The sequence below is a fragment of the Gopherus evgoodei genome, unplaced genomic scaffold (genome assembly GCF_007399415.2).
Source record: "Gopherus evgoodei ecotype Sinaloan lineage unplaced genomic scaffold, rGopEvg1_v1.p scaffold_32_arrow_ctg1, whole genome shotgun sequence".
Taxonomy (NCBI): Eukaryota; Metazoa; Chordata; order Testudines; family Testudinidae; genus Gopherus; species Gopherus evgoodei.
The window spans coordinates 5241459-5268449 of record NW_022059994.1 but is presented as its reverse complement, the minus strand read 5'-3'; the positions used below and the strand labels follow the sequence as shown (position 1 = coordinate 5268449).

Sequence of the window (26991 nt, the reverse complement as noted above, 5' to 3'; positions counted from 1 at the left end):
CTGTAACTCACCAGAGAGGAGAGGGGCATTAAGCAGCGTCAAGTGCTGATCTCCAGCAGCTCAGCACCGGGGAAAGGGTGGAATACAAACCCCAAACAAGAAATAACTATCTCTATGCTACTTGGACTCCCTGTTTAAATATGGATAGTACCGTAGTGAATGAAACAATGGTTTCATGCTACCATGGCTCTTTTGGGTAATGTCGGTTGCTAATTTGGCTTCTGAATCATTGAGCATCACTGCGGTAGATGTTTCTGTTACCTTGTGAAACTTAAGATTCTAGTTTAGTTGTGTGTGTGTGTGTGTATGTAAACAAATCCTCTCCTTTTTGATACATTGTCCTATAATAAACTTGATACAAACATTGTCTGTGGTCTGATGTCTAAAATGTAATTGACCTGGGTAAGTGCTTTTTGAATGGGGAGTAACCTGAATATTGCAGTGATTCTGGCTGTAAGGAACTAACTGTCACAAAGGCAGGCTCACCTGAGTGGCGAGACAGATGGGAGTACACAAGGGGACTCCATGGTCAGTCTGTTACAGTGCCTGAGTTTATACTAGATCAGTGGTTCTCAAACTTTTTTTTTTTGCTGATCACTTGAAAATTGCTGAGGGTCTCGGTGGGCCACTTAATGATCTTTCCAAATATTGTTTGTACCATTAGCTAATTATTGTAAAGTGCTTTGGATACAAGCACTATATTAAAAAACCCTTAATAATTAACATTTTTTGTTCTACAAATAAAAGTACACAACTCATATTTTAATATCACTAGTCTTAACCTTTCTAATGTGATGGATGTGCCCTCTATCCCCTGCCACGGCAGCCCCTGAACTGGGGCTGGGAAGGTGTGTGTGTGGAGGGGCGGATATCTCTCTCCTGCCACAGCAGCTCCCAAGCTGGGGCTGGGAAGTAAGTGCGCTCTCTCTTTCTCCCTGGCACCCGTAGCCCTGGAACTGGGGAAAGTTGCCTCTTTCTCTGGCTACTGCAGCCCTGCACATCCCAAATTCCCCACCCCCACCCCCACTTCTCAACCCACTGTACCCTCCCACCTACTCCACATTCCCTTCCCCCCCCTGGCCACCACCTCACCTTACATGTGCATCTTCTCCAAGGTCCAGACACCTAATTAGTGGAGCCACACCTGCATGGCTCCACTAATTAGGTGGCCGATCCTTCATTTTCTTGTGTGCAGCCACCCAGGCGTGCACCTTTAGAGGGAACTATCTGCGGACCACCTGAATGGAGCTCATGGACCACTGGTGATCTGTGGACCACAGTTTGAGAACCTCTGCACTAGATTGTTAGTTGGTGAAATCTGAGTCTAGAACTCTCAGCCAGTTTGGGTTTGTGTCCTGGTTCCCAGCAGTCTGCCCTGAGGTTGGCACGCACCCTCTTAACACACTGCAGACAGCTGTATAGCAGGGCCTTGGCTTACGTTCCCTCCTTATGGGACAGAGGAGCTGAACCAGCCCTGACGGGGTTGGGGGCAAGGTGTATATGACCCAGGGACCCCTTGGTACCAACTGGCAGAGAGTACAGGGGCTGCAGAGGGTTTACAGGAATTCCCTGGCGCTGATGGCTACATAATAGTTCACCAAAAGGTGCCATGTGAGAGCTGGTAGCCCATTGGTGGTCATACACATTGCAAGATGTGTGTATGGATAATAGGTAAGGAACTATGTAGCTACAGTGACAATAAAAACAAGGAGTCCTTGTGGCACCTTAGAGACTAACAAATTTATTTGGGCATAAGCTTTTGTGGGCTAAAACCCACTTCATCGGATGCCTGGAATGGAAAATACAGTAGCAGGTGTGTGTATATATACGCAGTACATGAAAAGATGGGTGTTGTCTTACTAAGTGGGGGGGCCAGCGCTGACGAGACAATTCAATTAAAGTAGAATGATGCCCTTAAGGCCCTGCAGTTAAGGCAGGTCACCAGGAGGTGATGTACCTCAAATGTTCTTTTCAGGCAGGTGGTAACTGAGGTTATCTCCTTGTCTAGTCAGCTGTGTATTGTGTATACCTGTAGCTGGATGCCTATTTGCATAGTGAATCAGGTTCAAATTGAGAGATTGTTTCATCCTGTAAATATCCTCTTTCGTGGATTTTGCAAACAGCAGGGGGCTGTCCTTTTTAAGAACAAAGACAAGGACTGAATGCACCAGGGGGTTGCTCAGAGGGCTTGAGGGCAGAGTGGGCGTATTGCTACCGTGCAGTGACTGCAGGCCCAGCAGTGAGCATGTGTGGGACCAGTGGAGTTAGGGAGCTTGCCCCTGGCAGGTAAAGACAAGGATCCTTCAGGCAAAGGGCAGGTAGTGGTGAGGCACCTCCCAGCCCTGGATACCCTGGGAAGCAGCATAGGGTAGTAACTTACTGCAGGTTTGGGGGATGTTATAAATTACACCCCAAGACCTCAGCCCAGTGAGAAGGACTGAGGGGAGGAACTGACAGTGAGGGGCACCTGAGTTCCAGCACCTCCCAGGCCTCTGCTCTGCCTCCAACTTAGAGCTCTGCCTAAAACTACAATCCAGCCCCATGAGCCCAAATGCAGGGGACTGCATGTTACAGAAATGCAAATACAGAGCTTCCACTCCATTGTCTATATCATGGTAGCTTCTTTCTGGCAGATCCATTTGAACTCAGCACCACATGTCTCAGACTGAATCTTGCTGTCTCCTATCCAGCCACAGCTGTTCCCTTCAGCAGAGCCTGAGACTGAGAAGCTGCAGAATTAAAGAGTCAGTGTCATTATGGTCCCTGTAGCAAGGAAGGGCCCAGAGGTGAGTCTTTCCTCCCCCTCCCCCTAATGGGAAGCTTGTCTCTGATGTTGTCCTTCATCTCTCTAACTTTCCTACAAAGCATCAGTCGAGAATGGGAGCTGAGTTAGGGGGTCTCTGGCTAGGAATGGAGGAGGCTGAATCTCAAGGGGTTGGTGACCTGGTACTTTCTTGTAGAAAATGGCCACCCTAAGCTCCCACATCTCGGCTTTCCGTTAAAAACAAAGTCTGAGTCTCAGGGGAGAGAGGAAGCCTGTGCTGTGTGACCTGCGTAACAGATGGCTGCAGGGAGCCTGAGGACTTGTTCAGATGTATGGTTAGGGCTGGGTTCACAAAGCGATTTTAAGAGCTTGGCCACTTTAGACACCTCCATCCCAGAACCATGTCCTCCTGGGGTTCACAAACCCTGGAGGCGACTGAACTGCTCGGTGCCTTAATATTCAGAGTAAAAGTTTCCTAGGTACCTGTATCTTTGTCACTCAGCCCACCTGCTGCTGCCTCCTTCTGCTGCTGGCTACCTAAGCCCCAGGGTGTGATGCGTGAGCCAGCAGCAGACAGGTGTTCCTCTGCCTAATGTGCCTGCAGGCCCCGACCCAGAGGCCACTTACCAGCTTGGGTCCCACAGATGAGCTCCCACAAAATAGCAGGGAGGAGCAAACCCAGGGGTTGGGGCACTCACCTGGAAAGTGGAAGACCCCATTTCAAGTCACCCTTTTGCCTGCAGAGGAGAAGGGATTTGAACAGGGATCTCCCATCTCTTAGGAGCAGCCTCTAACACTGAGCTAGGGGATAGTCTGAGGGGTGTGTGGTCACAGGTGTCTCAGTCTCTTGTGTGAATAAATAATTTTAAGAGCGATTGGAGCAGAGGGACTAACTGTCACCTCAGGACATGATGCAGAGAGATGATTTCTAGCCCCCATCAGTGATGGCTGCTTGGAGCAGCTGGGCCTGGCACCCGCAAGGGGAGAGGCAATTCCTGATTTAGTCCCCAGTGGAGCACAGGATCTGCCCCAAGAGGTGAAGGGAGCTGAACTGCCAGGTAACAGTGCCCACAGTGTAATGACATTTAGCCTCCCTGGAGGGGACATAATATCAAACCATCCCACAACAGTCACATTTCACTTCAGAAAGGGGACCTACACGAGCAGCAGGACGCTTGCTGGATGGAAATAGCACAGAGCTGTCACCGGGGTGAAATACCTCCTAGCAGCACCGAGACTACTTAAAAACACCATCAGAGGCTCAGCCTAAGGGCTTGTCTACACTTACAGCGCCGCAGCCAGGATGCTACCTAAACTGGTGGGAGGACTTCTCCCATCAGCATAGATAATCCACCTCCCTAACAGGCAGTTGCTGTGTCGACAGGAGAAGCCTCCCCAGCAACATAATGCTGTCTACACCCAGTGTTTAGGTCCAGTATAATTGTGTCATTTGGGGTGGATTTTTCCCACCCCTCAGCAGCATAGTTATATCAATGTAAGTCTGTAGTGTAGACCAGGACTAAATGTGTACACCCTGCCCCCCCCCCCCCCCGCAAAAAAAAAGACAGGAGGAAGGCCAAAAAATTGCCACCCTGGCTAAACAGCAGAGTAATGGAGGCCATTAGAGGCAAAAGGCATCCTTTAGAATTTGCCAGACAAATCCTAATCAGGAACATAGGAAGGAGCACAAACTCCAGCAAGCGAATTGTAAATGTTTAAGGAGGTAGGCCAAGGAAGAGTTTTTAGCAAGTTGTTTCTCAGATGCCAAAACTGTCCTTTTTCTTTTTTTTTTAAGTACATTCGAAGCAGGAAGCCTGCCATACTGACAGTGGTGTGTGCAGTGTAGTTGTAGCTGTGTCGGTCCCAGGATGTCAGAGAGACAAGGTGGGTGAGGTAATATCTTTTACTGGATCAAGTCCATTGACCTAGCTACCGCCTCTCAAGGGGGGGGATTTCCTAAAGAAATCAAACCCACATCCATCACTGTAGGAAAGTGTCCACACTGCAGCGCCGCACTGGGACACTGTAGCACGTGTAGGGCAAGTCTAACCATAAAACGTTGCACCAGTGCAGTTGTGCCGCTGTAGCACTTAAGTGAAGACGCTCCTACATGGCCAGGAGAGCGTGTCCCCTCAGCATAATTAATTCCCCTCTCTGAGGGGCGGTAGCTCTGTTGACGGGAGAAGCCCTGCCATTAACATAGTGCTGTCTACACAGGGAATTAGGTCAGTGTAACTACATGGCTCAGGGGTGGGGATTTTTTACACCCCCGAGTGACGTAGCTACACCACAGTATGTTTGTAGCGTAGACCTGGCCGCAGCATAGATGGACTCTTGGGCGCTAAATTCCCCGAGAGGCGGCGGTTGGCATCCTCCCTCTCGTCTTTTCTCCCATTGGCTGGCTTAGGCAGTTCCCCGCCTAGTGCGCTGGCTTTGTGACTCCCATTCTGAGGCACCAATCTCTCCCCATGCATTGTACAGGGAACCCAGGCATCTAACTCAGGCTTTGTGAATCCCAGGGATTTTTTAGGCACCATGACACTCAGCATCCCAACGCACAAGTCCCTTTGTGAATCTAGCCCTTCGGGCGTGGCAGGCTGGGGTGTAAATCTAGCTTGCGCTGACTGGCCATGTGGACAGTCTGACCGCACACTGCAAGTGCCAAAGGGAATTTTTAGTGCACAACAGGAGGGTCCACAGGGCAGTCAGTGTGCACACAGAAAGCTTGTGTGAGGTAGGTTTACATCCCAGCCTGCTACCCACAAAGTGCTTGTCTAGACAAGCTCCAAGACAGTCTCTCTAAGATGCGGGAGCTGCTCCCCACACCACAGTGGGGTGTTAACGCCGATCTGCACTGATGATCAATTCTGCGGTTCTAACTGAAGGAAGGAGAGGGAGGATCAAATGATAAGGGTCTGCCCAATTGACTGCAGCAGCTCACTGTGACCCCACAAAAGGGTGGTGCCTGAGAGACACCACCACTTTCTGCCCCTCACCCTCCATCTGACACTGGGAGCACAAAGATCGGAGGGAGGACAGAGCCCAGGGGAACCCAGCAGAGCCCAGAGACAGGGCTGTAATAAGACATTTGAGAGCCCTACACACAACCTCTTCGCAGGGTCCCCCTTGCACAGGCAGGAGCAGTGGCCACATTCTTACCAGTGATTACATGTCACTGCCTCCAGCTGCTGGCCCAGAGGAGTTGATGTGTGACAGAAGGAGGATGGTTGAATTCCGTGCTCTACCCGTGCTCTTGTGTCACTCTGGGCAAGTCATTTAGGGTGGGATTCACAAAAATACTTAGGCACCTCACTCCCCTTGAAATCAATGAGCGTTAGGCACCTAAATACCTTTGTGAATCCCACTGTTAGTTTCTCTGTGCCTCAGTTTCCTCATCTGTAGCATGGGGATAATAGCCCTGCCCTGCCTCACAGGAGTGTGAGAGGATAAATACAGTAAAGGTTAAGATGTGTTCAGATACTATGGTAATGGGGGGGCAGATCAGCATTTTAAGCCTTGTCTACACTAGTTTCTGGTGCAGTTATACTGGAAACCCTGTAGTGTGGATACAGCTATATCCGTTGCTAAGTGTTTCTACCACTACAGCTTATGCCAGTGCCCCCGATCAGCATAAGCTACACTGCTATAAGCACAGGCACATTGGTATAACTGCAGCTGCACTAGGGCCTTTGCGGGCACACCTATGTTAGGAAAATACCCTTAACCAATGTAACTACGCTGGTAAAACGTTTTAATGTCAAGTTATACAATGGAGCTTTTCCCAAACATCTCTCAGACAGTAAACATCAGGCAGCACTTACAGCATTGGATCTAACGGGGAATCGTCCACCCAGGTCCATTCCCCCTCTGGGGATGTCACTTTAAGTCCAATCCAGGCATAGCTTGCACCTTGTGTAACATTCTGTATGAACTCCTGTGAGGTGTAAAGCAGAGGGAGTGTGGTGAATGTGCTGTAAGATACTGGGATTCCCTGAGCACTCCTGTTTAATACATGCTCTTGGCTTCAGTGGCTCTGCCCAGCTGGAGAACCCCTTGCACCAGAGCTAACTCACCCTCTCCTCTGAGCAGGCGGCGTCCCAGTGCAGGGGTGGGGAAATGTGGCTCTCTTGACCACATGGTGACACCAATACTGGTCCTTGGTGTCACAGGGTGAGCTGGTCCTTTACGTAAGTCCTGGGTTCAGCCTCACCTGTGACTGCGGCCCGAGGTCAGTCTGGCCAGGGTGAGATTTGATGGGGTAGGAGGTTTGTGTGAGCAGCTCTATGCAGAATGACTCTGCTGAGCTCTCAGACAGGGCTCAGGGGGGCAAAGTCTGCAGGAGCCAGCTGGGCAGTCTGTGGTGGGAAAGCTGTGGGGGTCTTGTTCTGAACGGTATGTTAATCAGCCAGATACCCCAGAAGGGGAGAAAACACCCCAGTGTGGAGTTTGTTTAACTGGGGGAAAAGGAGAAATGAGGCAGAGGGGTAGAGTCAGGCTGGATAAACCTGCTGCTCTGGGATTGTAACTAGTGACACACGTCTCTCTCCAGTTGGAGTTTGATGATCCTATATTTTGTGTTACCATCTCCTCCTGGTTCTGGATCACGAGCATGTAAGAGCTCTTCCCTGAGCAGTCATCACGGCTCCCAGTCCAGTTTTTACGCTCCTTAGACAGCCAGTAGCACTTGTCCCCACGCAGCAGCCAGTCCCTGGGGCACAGTTTGCACCCGGAGCTCTCTGGAGGGGGAGATGGGAACAGAGGTGTCATTCATTCTGAACATGCAAACTACGGCTGGATGAAAACTCTTGTTCAACGTTCTTTTTTTTAATGGAAAATGCCATTTTTACCAGAAAAAGTGTTTATTGTAGTTGACATTTTTTGATGAGGAGAAGGGACTCAAAATGGAAATACCGATTTTTTTTGTGTGGGAGGGTGGGTAGGGATGGAGGATTTCATTCAGTTTTGGAGAGGAAATAAACATTTACTCTTAACATTTCCCCCCATTGGCAAAGAGGAGGAGGACTTTCACCTTTCTGCTTCCTTCAGAGGACATCAAACTGTCATTTCTTTTCATATTTATCAAGAACTAGATTTACAATGTAACAGCTCTAGTTCCAGATATTTCTTAAGTTTCCCCCTACAGCTGTGTAAAAAGCCTTCAGCCTCAATGTACTAGTGAGGGCTTTTCTCAGGGTCAGCACTCAAGCAGCCGGCACGCTGTAGGCCAGGGCAGCAAGGGACTGGCAGAGCTGGGAGGCCAGAGAGGAGAGAATTCACTTGAAGTCTTTACACAGAGTTGGTTTCTTACTAAAGATCTGCTCTAACTCAGTCACAAGTTCTGGGCTCTATGCAGGAATCACTGGGTGGGATTGTCCGAATTGGTGCAGTAAAATGTAGTTCCTGGGAATCTGACCATATCAGATCATACAAGCTGAACACAGACAGACCCAGCCTGTACCCCAATGGGAGACCTCAAGGGAAACTGAGTGTTGAAACAAATCATATTGATGACTGAGATTGAGCTAGGACACCACCTAACAAGGCAGAACTGAACCCAGTGCCCCAGTCTGGCAGTAGGGGGCGCTGTACCACAGCTAGTGCCATGGTTCAGCTGTAGAGTGACCAGAGGTCCAGATAAAATTGGGACCGTCCCGATATCTAGGCGTTTGTCCCACGTCCCAACTGATGTTTGGTCAGGATGCAATTTGTCCCGATATTTTGCGGTACTCCATTTGTTTTGTTTTTTTGTTTTGGCTCTGCCGGTGACCCTGCCCCTCACCCCCCCCCCAGGTGTCCCAATATTTTCTTCCTCTTATCTGGTCATCCTATTCAGCTGAGAACTAAAAGCAAGGTCCACTTGGGTTCATTAAGAGCTGCCATACTGGGTCAGACCACTGTCTGTATTGCTCAGTATACTGTCTCTTACAAAGGCTCATAGCAGAGCTTTAGGGATGTGTACAGAACAAGGCAATTATGGAGTGATCCACCTCTCTTCCACTCCCAGCTTCTGGTAGTCAGAGGTTCAGCATCCCTCCAATCCTAGCGTTCTATCCCTGACCATCTTAGCTAATAGCCTTTGATGGATCTATTTCTTTTTTGAACCCAGTTATACTTTTGACCATCACAACATCCCATGACAACGAGTTCCACAGGTTAGTTATGCATTGTGTGAAAAAGTACTTCCTCTCGTTGTATTAAACCTGCTGCCTATTAATTTCATTGGGTGACCCCTGGTTTTTGTATTGTGGGCAAGGTAAATAACACTTCTCTATTCATTTTTTTCCACACCATTCATGTCCTATCACAGGGGTCGGCAACCTTTCAAAGTGATGTGCCAAGTCTTCATTTATTCACTCTAATTTGAGGTTTCACAAGCCAGTAACACATTTTAACGTTTTCTGTAAGTCTACAGGTAATCAAAGAAATCATCTGCAAACACTTGGAAGGTGGTAAGGTGATAGGGAATAGCCAGCATGGATTTGTAAAGAACAAATCATGTCAAACTAATCTGATAGCGTTCTTTGATAAGATAACGAGCCTTGTGGATAAGGGAGAAGCGGTGGATGTGATATACCTAGACTTTAGTAAGGCATTTGATACAGTTTCGCATGATATTCTTATAGATAAGCTAGGAAAGTACAATTTAGATGGGGCTACTATAAGGTGGGTGCATAACTGGCTGGATAACCGTACTCAGAGAGTAGTTGTTAATGGCTCCCAATCCTGCTGGAAAGGTATAACAAGTGGGGTTCCGCAGGGGTCTGTTTTGGGACTGGTTCTGTTCAATATCTTCATCAACGATTTAGATGTTGGCATAGAAAGTACGCTTATTAAGTTTGCGGACGATACCAAACTGGGAGGGATTGCAACTGCTCTGGAGGACAGGGTCAAAATTCAAAACGATCTGGACAAATTGGAGAAATGGTCTGAGGTAAACAGGATGAAGTTCAATAAAGATAAATGCAAAGTGCTCCACTTAGGAAGGAACAATCAGTTTCACACATACAGAATGGGAAGAGACTGTCTAGGAAGGAGTATGGCAGAAAGAGATCTAGGGGTCATAGTGGACCACAAGCTTAATATGAGTCAACAGTGTGATACTGTTGCAAAAAAAGCAAACATGATTCTGGGATGCATTAACAGGTGTGTTGTAAACAAGACACGAGAAGTCATTCTTCCAGCTTTACTCTGCGCTGGTTAGGCCTCAACTGGAGTATTGTGTCCAGTTCTGGGCACCACATTTCAAGAAAGATGTGGAGAAATTGGAGAGGGTCCAGAGAAGAGCAACAAGAATGATTAAAGGTCTTGAGAACATGACCTATGAAGGAAGGCTGAAGGAATTGGGTTTGTTTAGTTTGGAAAAGAGAAGACTGAGAGGGGACATGATAGCAGTTTTCAGGTATCTAAAAGGGTGTCATCAGGAGGAGGGAGAAAACTTGTTCACCTTAGCCTCCAATGATAGAACAAGAAGCAATGGGCTTAAACTGCAGCAAGGGAGATTTAGGCTGGACATTAGGAAAAAGTTCCTAACTGTCAGGGTAGTCAAACACTGGAATAGATTGCCTAGGGAAGTTGTGGAATCTCCATCTCTGGAGATATTTAAGAGTAGGTTAGATAAATGTCTATCGGGGATGGTCTAGACAGTATTTGGTCCTGCCATGAGGGCAGGGGACTGGACTCGATGACCTCTCGAGGTCCCTTCCAGTCCTAGAGTCTATGAGTCTATGAGTCTATAATATAGAACTAAACTATTGTTGTATGTAAAGTAAACAAGGTTTTTAAAATGTTTAGGAAGCTTCATTTAAATTAAATTAAAATGCAGAGTCCCCCGGACCAGTGCCAGGACCCGAGCAGTGTGAGTGCCACTGAAAATCAGCTCGCGTGTGGCCTTCAGCATCTGTGCCATCGGTTGCCTACCCCATCCTATCATATGCCCCCTTCATTGTCTCTTTTCTAAGCTGAACAGCCCTAATCTTTTTAGTGTTTCCTTGTATGGAAGCTGTTCCCTACCATTGATGATCTTTTTTGCCTTTCTCTGAACCATTTCCAGTTCCACTACATCCTTTTTGAGATGGGGTGACCGAAACTGTACACAGTATTGAAGGTGTGGGTGCACCATGGATTTATATAGAGGCACTATGGAATTTTCTGTCTTATTTTCTATCCCTTTCCAAATAGTCCCTAACATACTGTTAGCTTTTTGACCACTGCTGAATATTGAGAAGAAGCTTTCATTGAATTATCCACCATGACTGCAATATCTCTTTTTTCAGGCAGTAACAGCTAATTTAGAACCCATCGGTGTATACGTATAGTTGGGATTATTTTTTTCCAGTGGGCATTACTTTGCACTTATCAATGTTGAATTTCATCTGCCATTTGTTGTCAAGTCACCCAGTTGTGAGGGATTCTCGGGGGACCCCACTATCTACCTCTCTCCACTGTGAAAATGAACCATTTATTCCTACCCTTTGTTTCCTATATTTCACCCAGTTATTGATCCATGACAGGACCTCCCCTCTGATCCCTGGCTACTTACTTATCTTAAGAGCCTTTGGTGAAGGACCTTGTCAAAGGCTTTCAGAAAATCCAAGTGCACTATAGCCCCGGATCACCCTCATTCATATGCTTGTTGACTCCCTTGAAGAATTCCCTTAGCTTGATTCTTCCCCAGCAAATCATATTTATCTATGTATCTGATCATTCTGTTCTTGGTAGAAACTATAGTGAATTTGTCCTTTACTCAAGCCAGGATCACCTCTGGAGCCCTTTTTAAAAACCGGAGTTACATTAGCTACCTTCCAGTCATCTGACTCTTTTTGAATACTGAGGGGTCTTAACCTGTTCAAATTCCAGCCTGGGGTGATTTCAATTTGTCTCCCTAAAACACTTCCTGCAGTTCCAACAGGCTATGGGATTCTTCTTCAGTCATTTCCCTTACACATTGTATAGCAGTGTTCTGTGCTGCTGAACAGCTATTGAGTTTCACCCCAGAGGTAGCTGCATTTCAGTAGTGGGGGAAATGATTCCTGTGAGTCCTACAGAGTTTGTAAAACACTTTGTGATCCAACCGCTATAGCAGTTGTATTATTACATTATTGTTAAGATTGTCTGTGCTCTAGCAATGGGAATTACTCTGACCACTAGATGTCACTGCTGCTCTTCTGCATAAACTGCTGAGAATTATGATTTATTGTACTTAAATCGTAAGCTCTTTGGGTCAGGTACTGTCTTTTTATGATTTTTTTTTAACATCACCTGGAACAATGGGGCCCTGATCCACAACTGGATCTTTTGACATTGCTGCAATATAAATCAATGATTAGTATTACAGGAGAACAAAGGCCACAAAAATGAATATGGGCCCCATTGTACTAGGTGCTGCACATACCCATAGTAAGACAATCTTTGCCCCAAAGAGCTACCAATGCAAACATAGGATGAGAAACAGGTGGAGATACACAAAGAAGGAACAAGATGACCGGGAGAGTGACGTAAACATATTGGTACAGAAAAAGGCAGTCACAGCATTTACCTATTGGGACTGATGAAAAGAAAAAAGACAGAGGAGCTTGGGGTATATAGTACATCATTATCACACCTAAAGCATTACAGCATGTGAAAAAGCTCCCCATCTACTTAAAAGTCACCCTGAACATTGTTTTCCCAGCTGTAGTTATGAGTAGAGTTGATTCACAAAAACTTGCCTTTTTTCAAAATGAAAATCTTCACAGAAAGCTTGTTGCATGTGAACTTTTCTAGTTGTTATTGAAATAATCTTCTGCTTCCTGAACACTTTGACTAAAAAATGAAACTTTACTCCCATGGTTAGCCCCTTTTACACTGTCACTTTCACAGTGTTGCCATCTGTCATATTTTTATCTCACGTCTTGTGAAGTTTGGTGTTTTCTTTTAAGCCCCAACTCCTGGAGTCAGGGGATTATGTGAGAATGTCAGTTTCATTAACAAAAGTTTCTGTCCCTCAGAATTGCAAAGAAAAGCTGACAGCAGGCCCCAAGTGCAACCTGAAGGCTCAGAAACCAGAAGGCAAACATAAAGAACCCAAAATGTATAATTTTCCTAAAATAAGCCAATCTCATGATTTTTAGGGCATAACTCGTGGTTTTTGGATGCTTGGGGGTCACAACACTGGAGTAAAGTATATAAAGGGGCCTCAGTATGAATGAGAATCTGTTCCATTGTATTTCAAGCAGATAGTGTCCCTTTAACATAGTGCCTGGATTTTCAATCACAGCAAGAGTGCTGCAAACTTTTCCAGGGAGAGTGACTCATGCCTCTGGGACAGTAGGAGCTGGGGTTACCTGCCAAGCTGCCATTGTGGGGTTCACAAAGAATTGATTTCAGGCGAGACTGGAAATCCTCTTGGCAGGAGCACTGTGCTTCATTATTCTCCGATGTATTCAGAGCTCCTCTGATCTGTCCTTCACAAGAGACATGCAACTGGGAAACTTCAAAACAGCATCAGCGTCAATGAAAATCACTTCTATTGTAGCTATTTAGGAATTCCAAAAACAATTGTGGAGGATGTAAAATCATCAGTGTAATGTGTCCATCACAGCTGGGGTAGGGCTAGAGGAAGAGAAAATCCTATTCACTACTCAATGTTGGTGCATTTCTGCCCTCCACCCACATGTAACAGTGAACCTGTCTTAGTTGGATCACACAAGTTTCATGCATCTAGCTTTTAAATGCACCTTGTTCTGGTAACATTTTGACCTGGCTGGTGATGTAATGCCAAGGATTTCATTCAGAAACAGACTGGAATCAGGAATGGAATATCAGTGGGATTTGGGAATGAGAAGAGAATTAATGGAGCACAATTAAGCCCAAATGGATAAATAGATTGGCACTACTTACCCCAAACTCCCAGTGCTATCACAGCTATTGTCAGGACAATGTTCCCAGCCCATCCGATCCCTACAGCGATGCGATGCCACCAGGGACATGGAGAAGAACCTGTAAGAGGCAATGTTTGGAATAACACCATCAGCCCCTAGCATGAGAAATAACAATGGAATTTGTTCTTCTCTGGAGCCTGTCCCAGCCTCCTTACCTGGGAGTTCCACTCTTCATATAATACTAGGGGCAGCTTTACCAATGGCAGATTCTTTTACCCATTTCTCACAAAAGCACCTTCACATCTTTCCCCCACACTGTCCCTCATGCAGGGATGGCGCTCCCTAAATCATTCTACATAGCCACTGCTCTGCCCTGCTTCAGATCCTTTCTTACATTCCCTCTGTAATGTGACAACTCGAGTAAACTGCCTACTAATAATGGCTAGGCAAAAAACAAACCACGTGAAGCCTCCAAATTGTTAACCAAGCTAATACATATCACCTTGTGTTCCTGTGACTGTCCCCCTTGTCTTCCCTCTCCCCTGTGCCTCCCTTCATGTTCTAAATACACTGGTTGTGTTTTGACCCCATTTAGGCCCCCAATCCTATAGATGCTGTTATGCCAGGAGTCACCAGGTGGTGCTGTTACACACAGTCATAAATCCTTTTTCTTAATGTGTGAGCACTGGTCAGTCTGTGAAGCAGAATTATATTATTGTTTATTTTGTGGTGTAGTTTCTTTGTGGGGGAGCTGTTGCACCAGCAGGGGAGTTTGCTGTCTGCCTTAATTTTTCTAACTAGAGTCACCTCTTTGGATAGAGTTGCTTCCTGGGAACCAGGTATGGTTTTTGGGCTGAGACTCCTGAAAGAGGGGTTTGTTTGCATGCCAGTTGTGACCATCTCTGTACCAGGACTGCTGTACACAGTGTAAATAAACAAATTACACTAAGAAATATCCAGCCTCCATGTCACTACATTTTACTCGATTGTGAAAACAGGCCAGGCTCCAGTGTCTACTAACACTAAAAACAGGCTGACAATACTTGTGCCTGCACTTAACTTTAAGCATGTGAGTAGTCCCATTGACTTCAAAAGGACCACTTATATGAGAAAAGCAAAGCACATGTGTAAAGTGTTAGCAGCGTGGGGTCTTGGGTTGTAAATGATTTGGTTGAGAAACCAAATATGCTTGTGCAGTGCCTAGCACAATGAGGCCTCAGTCATGACTACGGCTAAGTTCTAGGTGCTACTGTAATACAAATAATAATAAATCTGTTGATCAGAGGCCAACTCACCTCTGGGACAACCCTGCAAGTCAAAGTTGAAGAAAGAACTAATGATTAGAGGGAGGAGAGAATTAATAACATTTCAAAAGGCGTTCCCAACTTTTTTTATATTAAATTTTTTGCCTAGTTCTGTAGTTAGAAGGAAGACACACACTCCTAGATCGGAAAGTTTGCAAATATTTTGTTGAACAATTTTCCCAATTTTATTTCTCAAATTTTGAAATATCAGTGAAATTTCAAAATTCTTAAAATTATAACCATTTTACTAATGAAACCAGTTATTAACTAGATACATTATCAATGCTATTTGATGATATGTCTGCATGGTAAATCTCTTGTGTTGATGAATCAGCACTGTTTGCACAGAAAGGAGTAAGGCAATGGAGAATTAGACTCTACATTAGAGACAGGGCCAACTCCAGCATTTTTGCTGCCCCAAGCAGCCAAAAAAAAAAGCCACAGCAGCAGTTCAGTGGCAGGTCCTTCTCTCCGAGGGGGACTGAGGTACCCGTCGCCGAATTGCCACCAAAAAGCTGGATGTGCCACCCCTTTCTGTTGGCCGCCCCAAGCACCTGCTTGCTGCGCTGATGCCTAGAGCTGGCCCTGATTAGAGAAGGTTACTACTCACCTTGTGCAGTAATTGGGGTTCTTCGAGATGTGTGTCCCAGTTAGTGCTCCACTTTAGGTGTTGGGCATCCCTGCGTCTTTGATCAGAGAATTTCAGCAGCAGTGCCCACTTGGGCCGTGCATACACAGTCCCCATCTTGCAGCACCATTGGAGCCTCCTCTAGGACACATGTGACCCGGCCCCCTCAGTTCCTTCTCTGCCGCAGAGTCTGGAAATTGAGCTCCAAAGTAGAGGGGAGGAGAGTGGGTAATGGAGCACCCACAGGGACACATATCTTGAAGAACCCGTTACTGCACAGGGTGAGTAACCTTCTCTTCTTTTTTGTCCCTGTGAGTGATCCATGGGGCTGACTATAGGGCAGTACCCAACATTGGACTGAAGGGGCTTTCGGAGTTGTATGGGTGAGTGAAGACAGCACTGTTAGCCCTAGCAGTGCATCTGATCTTGAGCTCTGGGTGATCACACAGTGTTTTGTGAACATATGTTCAGTGGCTCAGATGGCTGCTCTACATATGTCTATGAATGGTATGTTGTTTAGAAAGTCTACTGAGGTAGCAATGGATCTAGTAGAGTGAATTCTGATCCCAGATGGGGATTGTTAGTTCTTTCGTTGGTAACAGAGGTGAATGCACCCTGCGATCCATTTTTATAGTCTGTGTGTGGAGATCGTGGCTCCTTTAGAATGTTTGGTAGTGGAGACGAAGAGCCTTGGAGATTTTCTGAAAGGTTTAGTTCTATCAAGATAAAAGCTAGTGCACGTCTGACATTCAGGGTATGTGGTACTGAGTCCTGTTTGCTCTTGTGAGGTTTGTGAAAAAATACAGGAAGATGGATTGATTGATTGATTGATTGATTGATTGATGTGGAAGGATGAAGATATTTTAGGTATGACCACTCGGAGGTGGTCTTATGGTGACCATGTCCTTGGGAATAAAAGGCATAAGGTGGGTGAGCCACGAGCTAACTCACCCACGCAATGGGCTGATGTAATAGTGACTAAAAATGCTTCCTTTGTTGATAGATGTATCAGAGAGCATGTCACTAAGGGTTCGAATGGGGCCCCATTGAGGCAGCATAGTACCATATTCAAGTCCCACGGCAGCGTGGGAGCATATAATTCAGGATAAGCTCTCTGAATGCCTGTAAGGAAACATTTGGGAATCAGGTGTGCAAACAGTGACATCCCATCAACCTTGTGATGGAAGGCATTAATAGGCATCAGATGTACCTTGATCAAACTAGTGGATAGTCCTAAGTTTTTTATTTCCAAGATGTAGCTCCAAAATCAATGGTAGAGGTGAGGAAACCAAAGTGTCTTGCTTTACTTGGCACTATATGGCGAACCTCTTCCATTTTTTAAGGTAAATCTTGTGCGTGGTTGACCTCCTACTGTTTAGTAATATGTGTTTAACCTGTTCTGAACAGGCTAGTTCCTCATGATCGAACCATGTAGGAGCCATGCCCGCAGGTGAAATCTCTCCAGGTGTGCATGGTAGACCTGTCTGTCCTCTTGTGATAGACGGTCCGGTTAGAGTGGAAGAGTGTGTGGAATACATAGCAACATCTGTATCAGGTAAGATTACTGAGTCTGTCTGGGCCATGTTGGGGCTATCAGTATGACTCTCACTTTGTCCATATGTATCTTGTTTATCACTGTCAATAGCAGTGGTATCAGTGGGAACATGTATTGAAGTGGTGCTTCCCATCTGAGGAGGAAGGCATCCCTCAGTGATTGGGGTTCCCAGACCTGCTCTCGAACAGAATTGTGGGCACTTGTAGTTCTATGATGTCAGGAAAGAGGTCCATAGATGGGTGGCCCCATTATTGAAATATGTTCTGCAGGACCATGTCGTTTAGTTCCCATTCATGATTGTGAGAAAATTCTCTGCTTAATGTGTCTGCTGTAGTATTCTGACAAGATGGAAGATAGGAGGCTTAGATATTGATATTGTGTTGGATGCACTAATTCCACAATTTCATGGCTTCTGTGCATAGGGAGTAGGATCTGATATTATCTGGTGCTGGTATTATCATTGCTAGTGTGACAGCCTGAACAGTTGGACCCTCACAAATTTGTTGTGCTTTCTAGGACTCACTTGTGAGTAGTGATGGAAGACCACATTGAATAAAAGAGAGTCAGACAGTCCCCAAAATGGAAGATGGATGATGTCATCAGCACTACAGAGTGAGCAAGATTGTTAAGACCCTTGACCAAGCCCTCAAAATTGTTGCTTGGAGGAGGAATATTGAGACGCTGGTGAAGGTGGTCAGCATCTCTGTGGTCTCTGCCTTTGTGGTTCATGCTGCCATCGATGTTGGATATATGAGGCATACTTGTTGCATTGGTAGGGCTGCTATCTGTTTTGTCTACTCTTTGTGGCAGGTGTATAAATTCCCAAAGTTCTGAGGGTCGTTTGTGAGTCTGTCATCATGTGGAGGACTTTGTCCATGTTGGCGCTGAAGAGTTTTCTGGCAGTCAAATGGGAGGTCCTCCACCATGGACCGTATTTCCCTGGTAAATCCCGAGGAATGCAGCCAGAAATCCTGGTGCTTGTCTACCATGGTGGCCATAATAGATCTTGCTGCTGTGTCAGCCATGTCTAAAGATGCCTGTAAGGCAGTTTTGGCCACAAACTGGCCTTTGGACATGAAAGCTTTAAATTGTTCCCTTTTGTCCTTCAGAATATCATTAATAAATTAATAAATCCATTAATTTTGCATAAGTGTGGCAATCATATTTGTTAGTAATACCACATAGTTGGCAACACAGAATTGTAGGAGTGAAGAATAGACCTTGCGGCCAAAAAGGTCTAGCCATTTCCAGCCTTTGTCAGTGGGTGTGTACCTGTACTGTTGCTGTCTACCTCACCGGCTGATGGCAGTGACAATGAGCGAATTTGGTACAGGATGGGAAAAAGGGAAGTCCATATCTTGGAGGGGACATAATATTTTCTGTCAGCCCTCTTGCAGGTGGGTGGTATGCTGACTGGGGTGTGACAACTGTTTTGGCTGGCTCCATTAGCGCATCATTAATCGGGAGCGCTATTTTGGAAGCTGAGGAGGCTTGTAGGATGTCCATCAGTTTATGTTGGGTCTCCTGGACCTCCTCGAAAGGGATCTCTAACCTGTCGACCACACCTTTAAAAAGTTCTTGAAATTGCTTAAAGTTGGCAGCACTGTAGGTGGTGGAGGTATTATGGTCTCATCAGGGGAAGAGAAGGAGTTATTAGCATGTGACGTGATATCTTGCTCTATGCTCTCCTCCTGTTCTGCGACAGTTTCCTTGTGGGGCTCTGACATTACAGGCACTGAGGGTGGCGGCGGCAATCTGATCTCCTCCTTATAAGGACTGGGGGGCCTGCTGTAATGCCTTCTGTAGGAAGCCATGGGGTTCCAATATGGCCATTGTGTGAGGAGTGGTACAGGTGGGACTGAGCCGGAGAGTGCCTCTTTTTGGACAATTCCTTCTGAGGAGAAGTCGCTGCTCGTTTCCTCACTGATATTTCTTTTTTTTTGAGGAATGAGCCTTCCTCCAAGAAGAAGGTGAGGTCTCTGGAGATCTTTGTCCAGAGGGAATCTGCTGGCTGGGGTCTGAAGCCAGTCACAGAGATGTCTCCATTTAAGATGAGTTTGAGGCGCGGATCCCTGTCCCTCCATGCTCAAGCCTTTAGGTTGCTGCAGTGAGCACATTTCTGAGGGATGTGCAACCCACCCAAGCAGCAGACACACTGTGAGTATCTGCACAACACTAGCATGATGTCTCGACATGAAAGGCAGCACTTAAAGTCAGTGAACCAGGCATAACTGAAAAGATGGTGGTTCACTGCAGAGGTGAACTTAACTAGTCAATGAAAAATAAAAGTTTTATTTTTTTTAAACTAGGAAGAAAAATGAGGAAAGGGTAAGTAACTGAACTGTTAAAATGAAACTATGCTAACTAAACAATTTAAACACTAAATGAGCTAACTTCATGACACTGCTGGGAGTGTCACGTCAGGCCGAGGATGGTTGAGAAGGAACTGAGGGGGTCAGGTCAGATGCATGCTAAAGGAGGCACCAGTGGCGCTGCAAGACAGGGGCTGCACGTGCACAACCTGGACTGGCCCAGCTGCTGAAATTCTCCAATCAAAGGCACAGAGACGTACCAACACCTAAAGTGGAACACCCACAGGGACATCAGTCAAAAAAGAACAATCAGTGTAGACAATGGGTTTGCCCATATGTCAGTGACGGCATACATTAAATACAATGGATATGGCTGGTTAAATTTTCCATCTAAACTGTTTTTCAATAGAAAATTGGATTTGGGACTCAATTCTTTTTGTTAAACATGGTTGCTGTCTGTAGAAAATTGTGTTTGTTTTTTTTCCTTGGTCAAAAAATTCTATGAAGAATGAAGAATTTTGATTCTGAAATGCCACCCACTGTGGTGTCTTATAGAATTGTAGTTTGAGTGCCTTTTTCGCCCATTCTCCTCTGTGGGCTGCAGAGCCATCCAGAGAGGATACCAAAAAGGGCAGTTTGCCCTCAGCCTCTCAGATGAGGGTGTTCCCAAACCCATGGAACAATAGGGTTATTGGATGAAATATGGAAGGTGGGGAGTCTCAGTTTCAGATTTTGCCTGAGGCTCCCCAAAACCTCTGTGCAGCCCTGATGAAGTCTGGCTGGGGAGCCTGGTCCATCTTTCTTGATGCATCGTGGCCATGTGAGTGTTGTTGTGATAACTGGGCCTACAAATTTCCCCTAATTGTGAGAAGTGAGTGAAAGTTCATTGCATGTCACAATAACCTATAGTAATAAATGTTGATAGGAAAAGGTGCACAAGGGAGATGGAAAGACTGAACTAATCCACACAAACTGATATAAGTCAAGGCTCGTGTTAAGATCATGCTTGATAAACAAGAGGAGCGTGAGACTGGAAATTAGTGAATCAACCTTGGTGTGTCAGAAGGTGGGCTTAATTGGTGAATAAAATAACGAGGGGATGGGCTATTCCACCCATCACTCCTTTTCGGGGTCCTTAAAAGAAGATTTTGGGAAGAAAAAAATCAAGAAAAAACCAAGGAAAAGAAGCTGTCTGCCAGCAACTGCTGAGGCAAGCGTTACCATCATGGCTGCCGCCCCTACCGTCTCCTGGGATCCTGGGATTCATTGCTACACCATTGGGGCTTTGTTATCCTGATCTTGAAAGATGTCTTGACCAGCCTAGGCCAGAGAGAGGAGCCCAGATGACACAGTTACCTCCACCTGCTCTGGCTAAATTCCAAACACCGTATGTAAGACTTTGTGTCCTTCTCCCCCCACTCCACCCGCACAAATGTTCTTTTTATCTCCACCTTATTTCTTTTCTTTCCTATCCCTTTCTTTTGCCCTCTGTGAGATAAGAGCCTGGCTTAGGTGGCCAAGACTGTACGTTTTGCAACACTGCTGACCAGAAAAAGACAACTAGCCATAATGTCCTAAACAGCCCGATGCTGGTACAAGGATTCTGAGCGGTTGATAAGATTGTGTGCACTGCTTGTGTTTCTGCAGCAGTGAGGTTACAACTAAGAGTTAACAGCAGAAACAGAAGTTGCATTTTCTGTCTTTGCTGTTCTTTTCTCTCCCCTTTTGTTTGTCTGGTTTTCTCTTTTAGAGAATCAGGATCAGACTTGAAACAGCAACAGCTCCAGCCCATCTCTATTAACCTTTTCTCTTTTCTCTAAAAAGGACAGTTATTACCATCTTTAATACAATAAAGACTGTCAAATAGGAGTTTTCTTCTCTCCAGATAGAGAGAAAGGAAATAAGGAATGGTGTTAAAATGAAAGCCTTATTTAATACTTTATAGTTCAAATGCTTCAACTGCTTTTCTTTGTTTTTTGGTATCTTTAATAAAAGGTTAAAATGATTTTTAATGGTGTATTTGCCATGGTCTAAGCAAGCTGAGGTACTTGTATGTCAAACCCTTAATCTTGTTTAACGCTGTTCAATGCATCTGACGAAGTGGGTATTCACTCACGAAAGCTCATGCTCCAAAACGTCTGTTAGTCTATAAGGTGCCACAGGACTCTTTGCTGCTTTTACAGATCCAGACTAACACGGCTACCCCTCTGATGCTGTTCAATGCTACACAGTGACGGGGGTTTGTTAACACCTTTGACCTTTTGGGCCCATTTATTCCATCAAAATGAACACAACGGTGCCATAAATGGACTGCCCCTCCCCGGCCAAGAGGGGAGACCATGATGCATCATGGGAGATGTATTCCAAACAGGGAGTCCAGCCCATAAAGGAAAACGGAGACATGAGGCACTCCAATTACAAATCCCATGAGACACCTTGGCAGCATTTCAGAACTGAACTATTTCAGTTGTCAGATGAAATATTTCAGTTACATTTTTTTTTTTTGCCAAAAAGTAAAACATTTCTGTGGGGTTAGGGGGAGGAAAACACCCTCCAACAAGCTCTAAATGGATTTGTACAGATGATACTCAGGGAATTTGCCCTGCAGAACATGTGTCGGTGGTGATAGTACATGAAATGGAAATAGGCCAGCTGGGGCCTTAGATTTTCAAGTAATTGATAGGTTCATAGATTTTTAAGGCCAGAAAGGATCATGATGATCACCTAGTCTGGCCTCCAGCATCAGACCGACCAGAGATTTTAATACATTTTACATTGTTTTTCACAAAGCTGTTGTCTTATTTGATTGTTCATTTTTGTATTCAGTCTTCAATGAAATCGACTAGCTAGTATTTGGTATCCACTTGAACTCCATACCTGTGGATTATCATTTCCCTAATTACTATGGCTGTAACTTTCAAAGGAGCCTAGTGGCATTTCAGTGGTGACTGAAACCCCTAAGGCTTCTTTGAAAATCCCAGTCAAAATAGTTTAATGATTTGCCATTTTCCTGAGACTTGTACTGTGAAATGAAGATAGTGACCCAAAGCCTATTCTCAGTCACCCAGGTGTACACTAAATGCAGAGACATTCCATTAAGGCAATGTTTCTCAGCCTGGGGGATGGGTTTAGGAGTGTTGCAAGTCCAGGGCTGGTGATAGGGTGTGGCAAGCGTAGGGCAACTGCTCGGGGTCCCACACCACAGAGGGCCCTATGAAGCTAAAGTACATGCTTCAGCCTCAAGCAGCGGGGCCTGAGTCTCAGCTTTGGCTTCCCTGGAGCCTGAGCCCCACGACGCGGGGCCAAATCACATAACTTAGCTTTGCAGGGTCCCCTGTGGTGTGAGGCCCTGGGCAACTGCCCTGCATGCCACCTCCTAACGCCGGCCCTGAGTATTATGAATAATTTACTTAATAATATTTAAGGTAAGAGATCGCAATTTTTTCAAGTCTTGGTATGGGATCACAATTTTTTTTTAAGTCCAAAGGGAGTTTCCAGCACAAAAAGATTGAGAAACACTGAACTAAGGTAACATCCAAATTTACACAGAAGTGACAGTGCCGTTACAATGGCTCAGCGTCTTCATTTTCATCAGTGATTTTTTTGTAAACAGAAACATCATTAAACCATACTCACACTACATTTTCAAACTGCGTTCTCTAGGAAAAGGGTTAGAAATTACCTTTTTGCTACAGATGAAGCTCGTGACACTCTTAAGGCTACTCGCAGAGTTTATAACCACTACAGAAGACTTACATTTCTTCCTGTTGTAACCACTCTTAATTCTGGGTCAGTTCAAAAATTGCATCCTTCTGTTCCTAAAAGTGGATCTTTATGTGAGGATTCTCACAGACATCTAATTCAGATCACTACTTTTAACTTTACAGAACTAATTGTTCTGGAATTATAAGTGGAAATAAACATTGGAAATAATTTCTGAAAAGTGAAAAATTATTGTCTGATATATATGTACCATCAGAGTGAGACCCCTGCTCCTAACTAGAACCTCTTAGCACCATCATCTGGCAAATTTCATATTAATTAATGCTGGGAGTGGTTGTGTTTTCTGTCTTCATTTTAAAATGGCTTGTTGAATTTACTTTAAAATTTCTCAGGAAAATTATCTTGTAGCTTCAGACTAACATATATTATTTCAGGCTAAGAGCAGAGGGGGGTTTAGGAACAGAAAGTGGGAAAGTCAAGATCTTCTGTATATTGGAACCTATCTTCCAATTTTAACTACAGTATGAAGTCAATTCTGTGACTTCATGATTCTACCAACAACTTATGAGAGAAGGTAATTTTAATTTCAGCATTAGACCCTGATCCTGCAAAGATTTCAGCAGAGGTGTAATTTTAAACATATGAGTGATTGCTTCAGTGGAATGACTCATTTGAGTAAAGTTAAATGCGTGCATAAGTGTCTGCAGGTTCAGGCCTTGGGACGACCCATAGCACAAACCTCTACACCCTGGCTGCAAGCATTTGGAGCATCAGGCCCTTAGTAGTAAGACAGGAAATACATTATCATCAAGGGTTGGGGTGGATTCTTCATCACTAACAATTTCAGAATCAAGATTGGATGTTTTTTCTAAAAGATACTCTAGGAATTATTTTGGGGAAATTCTACAACCTGTATTATAGAGGGCATCAGACTAGATGATCACTGTGGTCCCTTCTGGCCTTAGACTCTGTGAATTAAGGCCCCACTCCTGCACTTGGATCCATGTGAGTGGACCCTTGTGCCTATTGACTTCAATGGGATTCTGTACAAGTGAGAATGAAGGTCCACCCATAAGGATCAGATCACAGGATTGAAGCCTAGGTTTCCAGTCATTAACATAGCGTCAGTCTTCCTCTTAACGAAATTATATAGCTGCAGCTCGAGAAACAATTTAAAAAACAAATTCAGTTCTTGGATACACTTGCGTAAATTTGGAGTAACTTCACTGAATTCTATGGCATCATTCTGGATTTACACTGAAGTAACAAGCAGAATCTAAGTCCTACAATATTTTTCATGAGTAGATCAGGTCCTGTCTGAAAATAATATCAAAAAATGCATGGATACAATTTCATGACAGTTCACAACAAGAATTAAATTTGACTAGACAGCCACATATTATGCTAAGCTCTACTGTGGTATTAATAGATACCAAAGCAAGATCTGTTGAAAAATATCAACTGTTAATAAAATTGTATCAGGTATTTCTGTAAAAAACGGTTTCAGAAGATGTACAATAATTCAGTTATGTTCACAAGGTCTAGGTGTACAGCAATAATTTTTTTTAAATGTACAATATATTTGTAGCTATACTTAGAGGAAAACTTATGAGATAAAGGAAGCCAGAATCATTGGCAATATTCAAGTATAATTGAAGGTAGTAAACATATAATATGTTTGACTATAGCATGTTAAACTAGATATACAGCTTAATTAATATTTGAACTATCAGAGTGGGATTCTTAGAAACATCTAAATCACTTAGGCACTTTTGAAAATTTTACTCTTCATGTAAATCTGTAACCTAACTGTGCTTATGGAAAATACACCCTAAAAATAGCTATTTAATATTTACATTATTTTTTCCCCAAACAGCCTCCAAAGTATTAAGATTTTTAACTAGTTTAATATCATTTTTCAGGGGAATCACAAATAATTTATGATACTCGGTTTACATCCTTTAAGTTAAATTGTAACACATGGTTCCTTGTATTTTAAATATTCCTAAAACACTGATAACTCTTCATTGTTCTCAGCTCTGCCACTGTCTTCTCCTTGACAGTCTCTCCTGACTCTCCACGCTTCAGTGGAGCTCAGTGCAATAACTCGCTGTCTCTCCTGCACTCAGAAACAGAACACGTCATCTTCTGTCCTTGGAAAGCTTTCCTGGTTTTGTGTCCATTTCAGCATCCAGTGGAAGAAAACCCTTCATTATCTCTATCATTCCCTCCCTGCTCCCCTTTGGCAAGGTTCTTCTCCGGTCCCATTCCTCAGATACCAGGCTTCCCTCTCTCTACTTACATCGCTCACCCACCTCGACACCCCCCAGTACCTACCATCTGCCAGTCTCCATGACCCTCTGCACATAATTGGCTCCCTACCTAATTTCAGGTCCACCTCTTCTCTCAGAAGTGTGTGGATTTTAACTTTCTCTCTAACAAAACAATTAAATTCTATTCTACGAGTCTCCCCACATTCCTTGTACTTTGTCATGCTTTCTCAGACTCACCCAATGTACTGCTCTCTGCCCCCCAATTATAACCCACTATACTATGTACTGTTACCTCAATAGTTTACTGGTATGCCCCAAATATGTATGTATGTCATACAAAGTACAGCTATATTGTATTGCACATGTATTTGCATGTTTAGACTGTCAGAGGCTATGAAGTTTTCTGTGACACGCTGTACTAACAAACTAAAGTGCACTATATTACCTTAACGGAATTAAGTTGCCAAATGCTGAGAGTGGTAAAGAATTTCATATTAGCTAAGTCCCACCACACATAAAGCACAGAGCTGCTCCTTGGCTCTGGACGCAGTTTCTCTAAGCTGTCTCTGCTGTAAGCCAAACAAAAAATATCTGAGAAAAATGGAATCCTAACCAAAGACTAACCACCTTGATGCAAAAATAAGAAACTAAATCCACTTACTGAGGTGCTGAGATCGTTGTGGTGGCCTTGAAGAGGAACTGGCTCCAGGAATTTTTAAATCAGCATAAATTATTTCTCCAGCCATGGCAAGTACAGAGGAAGGTGTGAGCGTACAGGAGAGGATCTGTGTCTAAGAGCAGTTTTCTGCGTATGTCTGCCCTCTTCTGAGCAGTAACATATCTCTATTCTGTTCTATGCAGGCTCTTACACCACACTCATCATCATAGTATCTGTGAGACGTCTAGTAATGCATTAAGCAATGTGACTAACATATGTGACATGTTCGCTCTTCTTCGATTGCTCATGTGCATTGCACAGTAGGTGTGCATGCTCGCCAGGTTCAACAGGGCTGGAAGTTTTTCCCCTAGCAGTACCCATAGGGGAGCGTCCCTAGTGACCCTGGAGTGGTGCCACTATGGCACGGTTATAAGGGGCACCATGTGCTCCTCCCACCCTCAATTCCTTCTTACCGCCAGTTGCCGCCATCGGAACTGCTCTGCTCCAGCCTTGCTGTAGATTCCCCCTTGGACTTTGTTAGTTCGTATCTAGTAGTACCTGTAGTCGAAGTAGTTTTCAGTTAGTTTAGAGTTAGTTAGTGTGCCCAGGTCGGGGCATGCCACGTGCCCCAGGCTTTAAGTCATGTGACACTTGCAAGTGGCCAGTGCCAGTGAGCGATCCACATGTGGACTGTTTACACTGTCTGGGAAAGACCCATCTCAGTGATCACTGTAAGATTTGCAGATCCTTCAAGCCTCAGACCAAGAGGGAGCGGGACATTTGGCTCCAAACCATTTTGATGGAGTCGGGCTTGACTCTGGCACCATTGTGCCGCTGCGAGTCGGCGCCAAGCACAGCGGCATCGGTGTGCGCCGATCCTACAGTGCCCTCCACCAGCCGGCACTGCTCCCTGTC

At 44.8% G+C, this 26991-nt stretch overlaps 1 protein-coding gene across 1 annotated transcript; it reads right to left on the bottom strand.

Annotated features, from left to right (window-relative positions):
* Nucleotides 1-1902: 1902 nt before the first annotated feature.
* On the bottom strand, nt 1903-26194 carry LOC115640860 (killer cell lectin-like receptor subfamily B member 1B allele C). The gene is made up of 6 exons (XM_030543921.1): nt 26080-26194; nt 13643-13741; nt 13087-13233; nt 7346-7500; nt 6586-6698; nt 1903-2729 (listed from the first exon to the last, which is right to left on the bottom strand). The coding sequence occupies exons 1-6, from the start codon at nt 26162-26164 to the stop codon at nt 2606-2608; spliced, it is 723 nt and encodes a 240-aa protein (XP_030399781.1). The 5' UTR covers nt 26165-26194; the 3' UTR covers nt 1903-2605.
* Nucleotides 26195-26991: the final 797 nt, after the last annotated feature.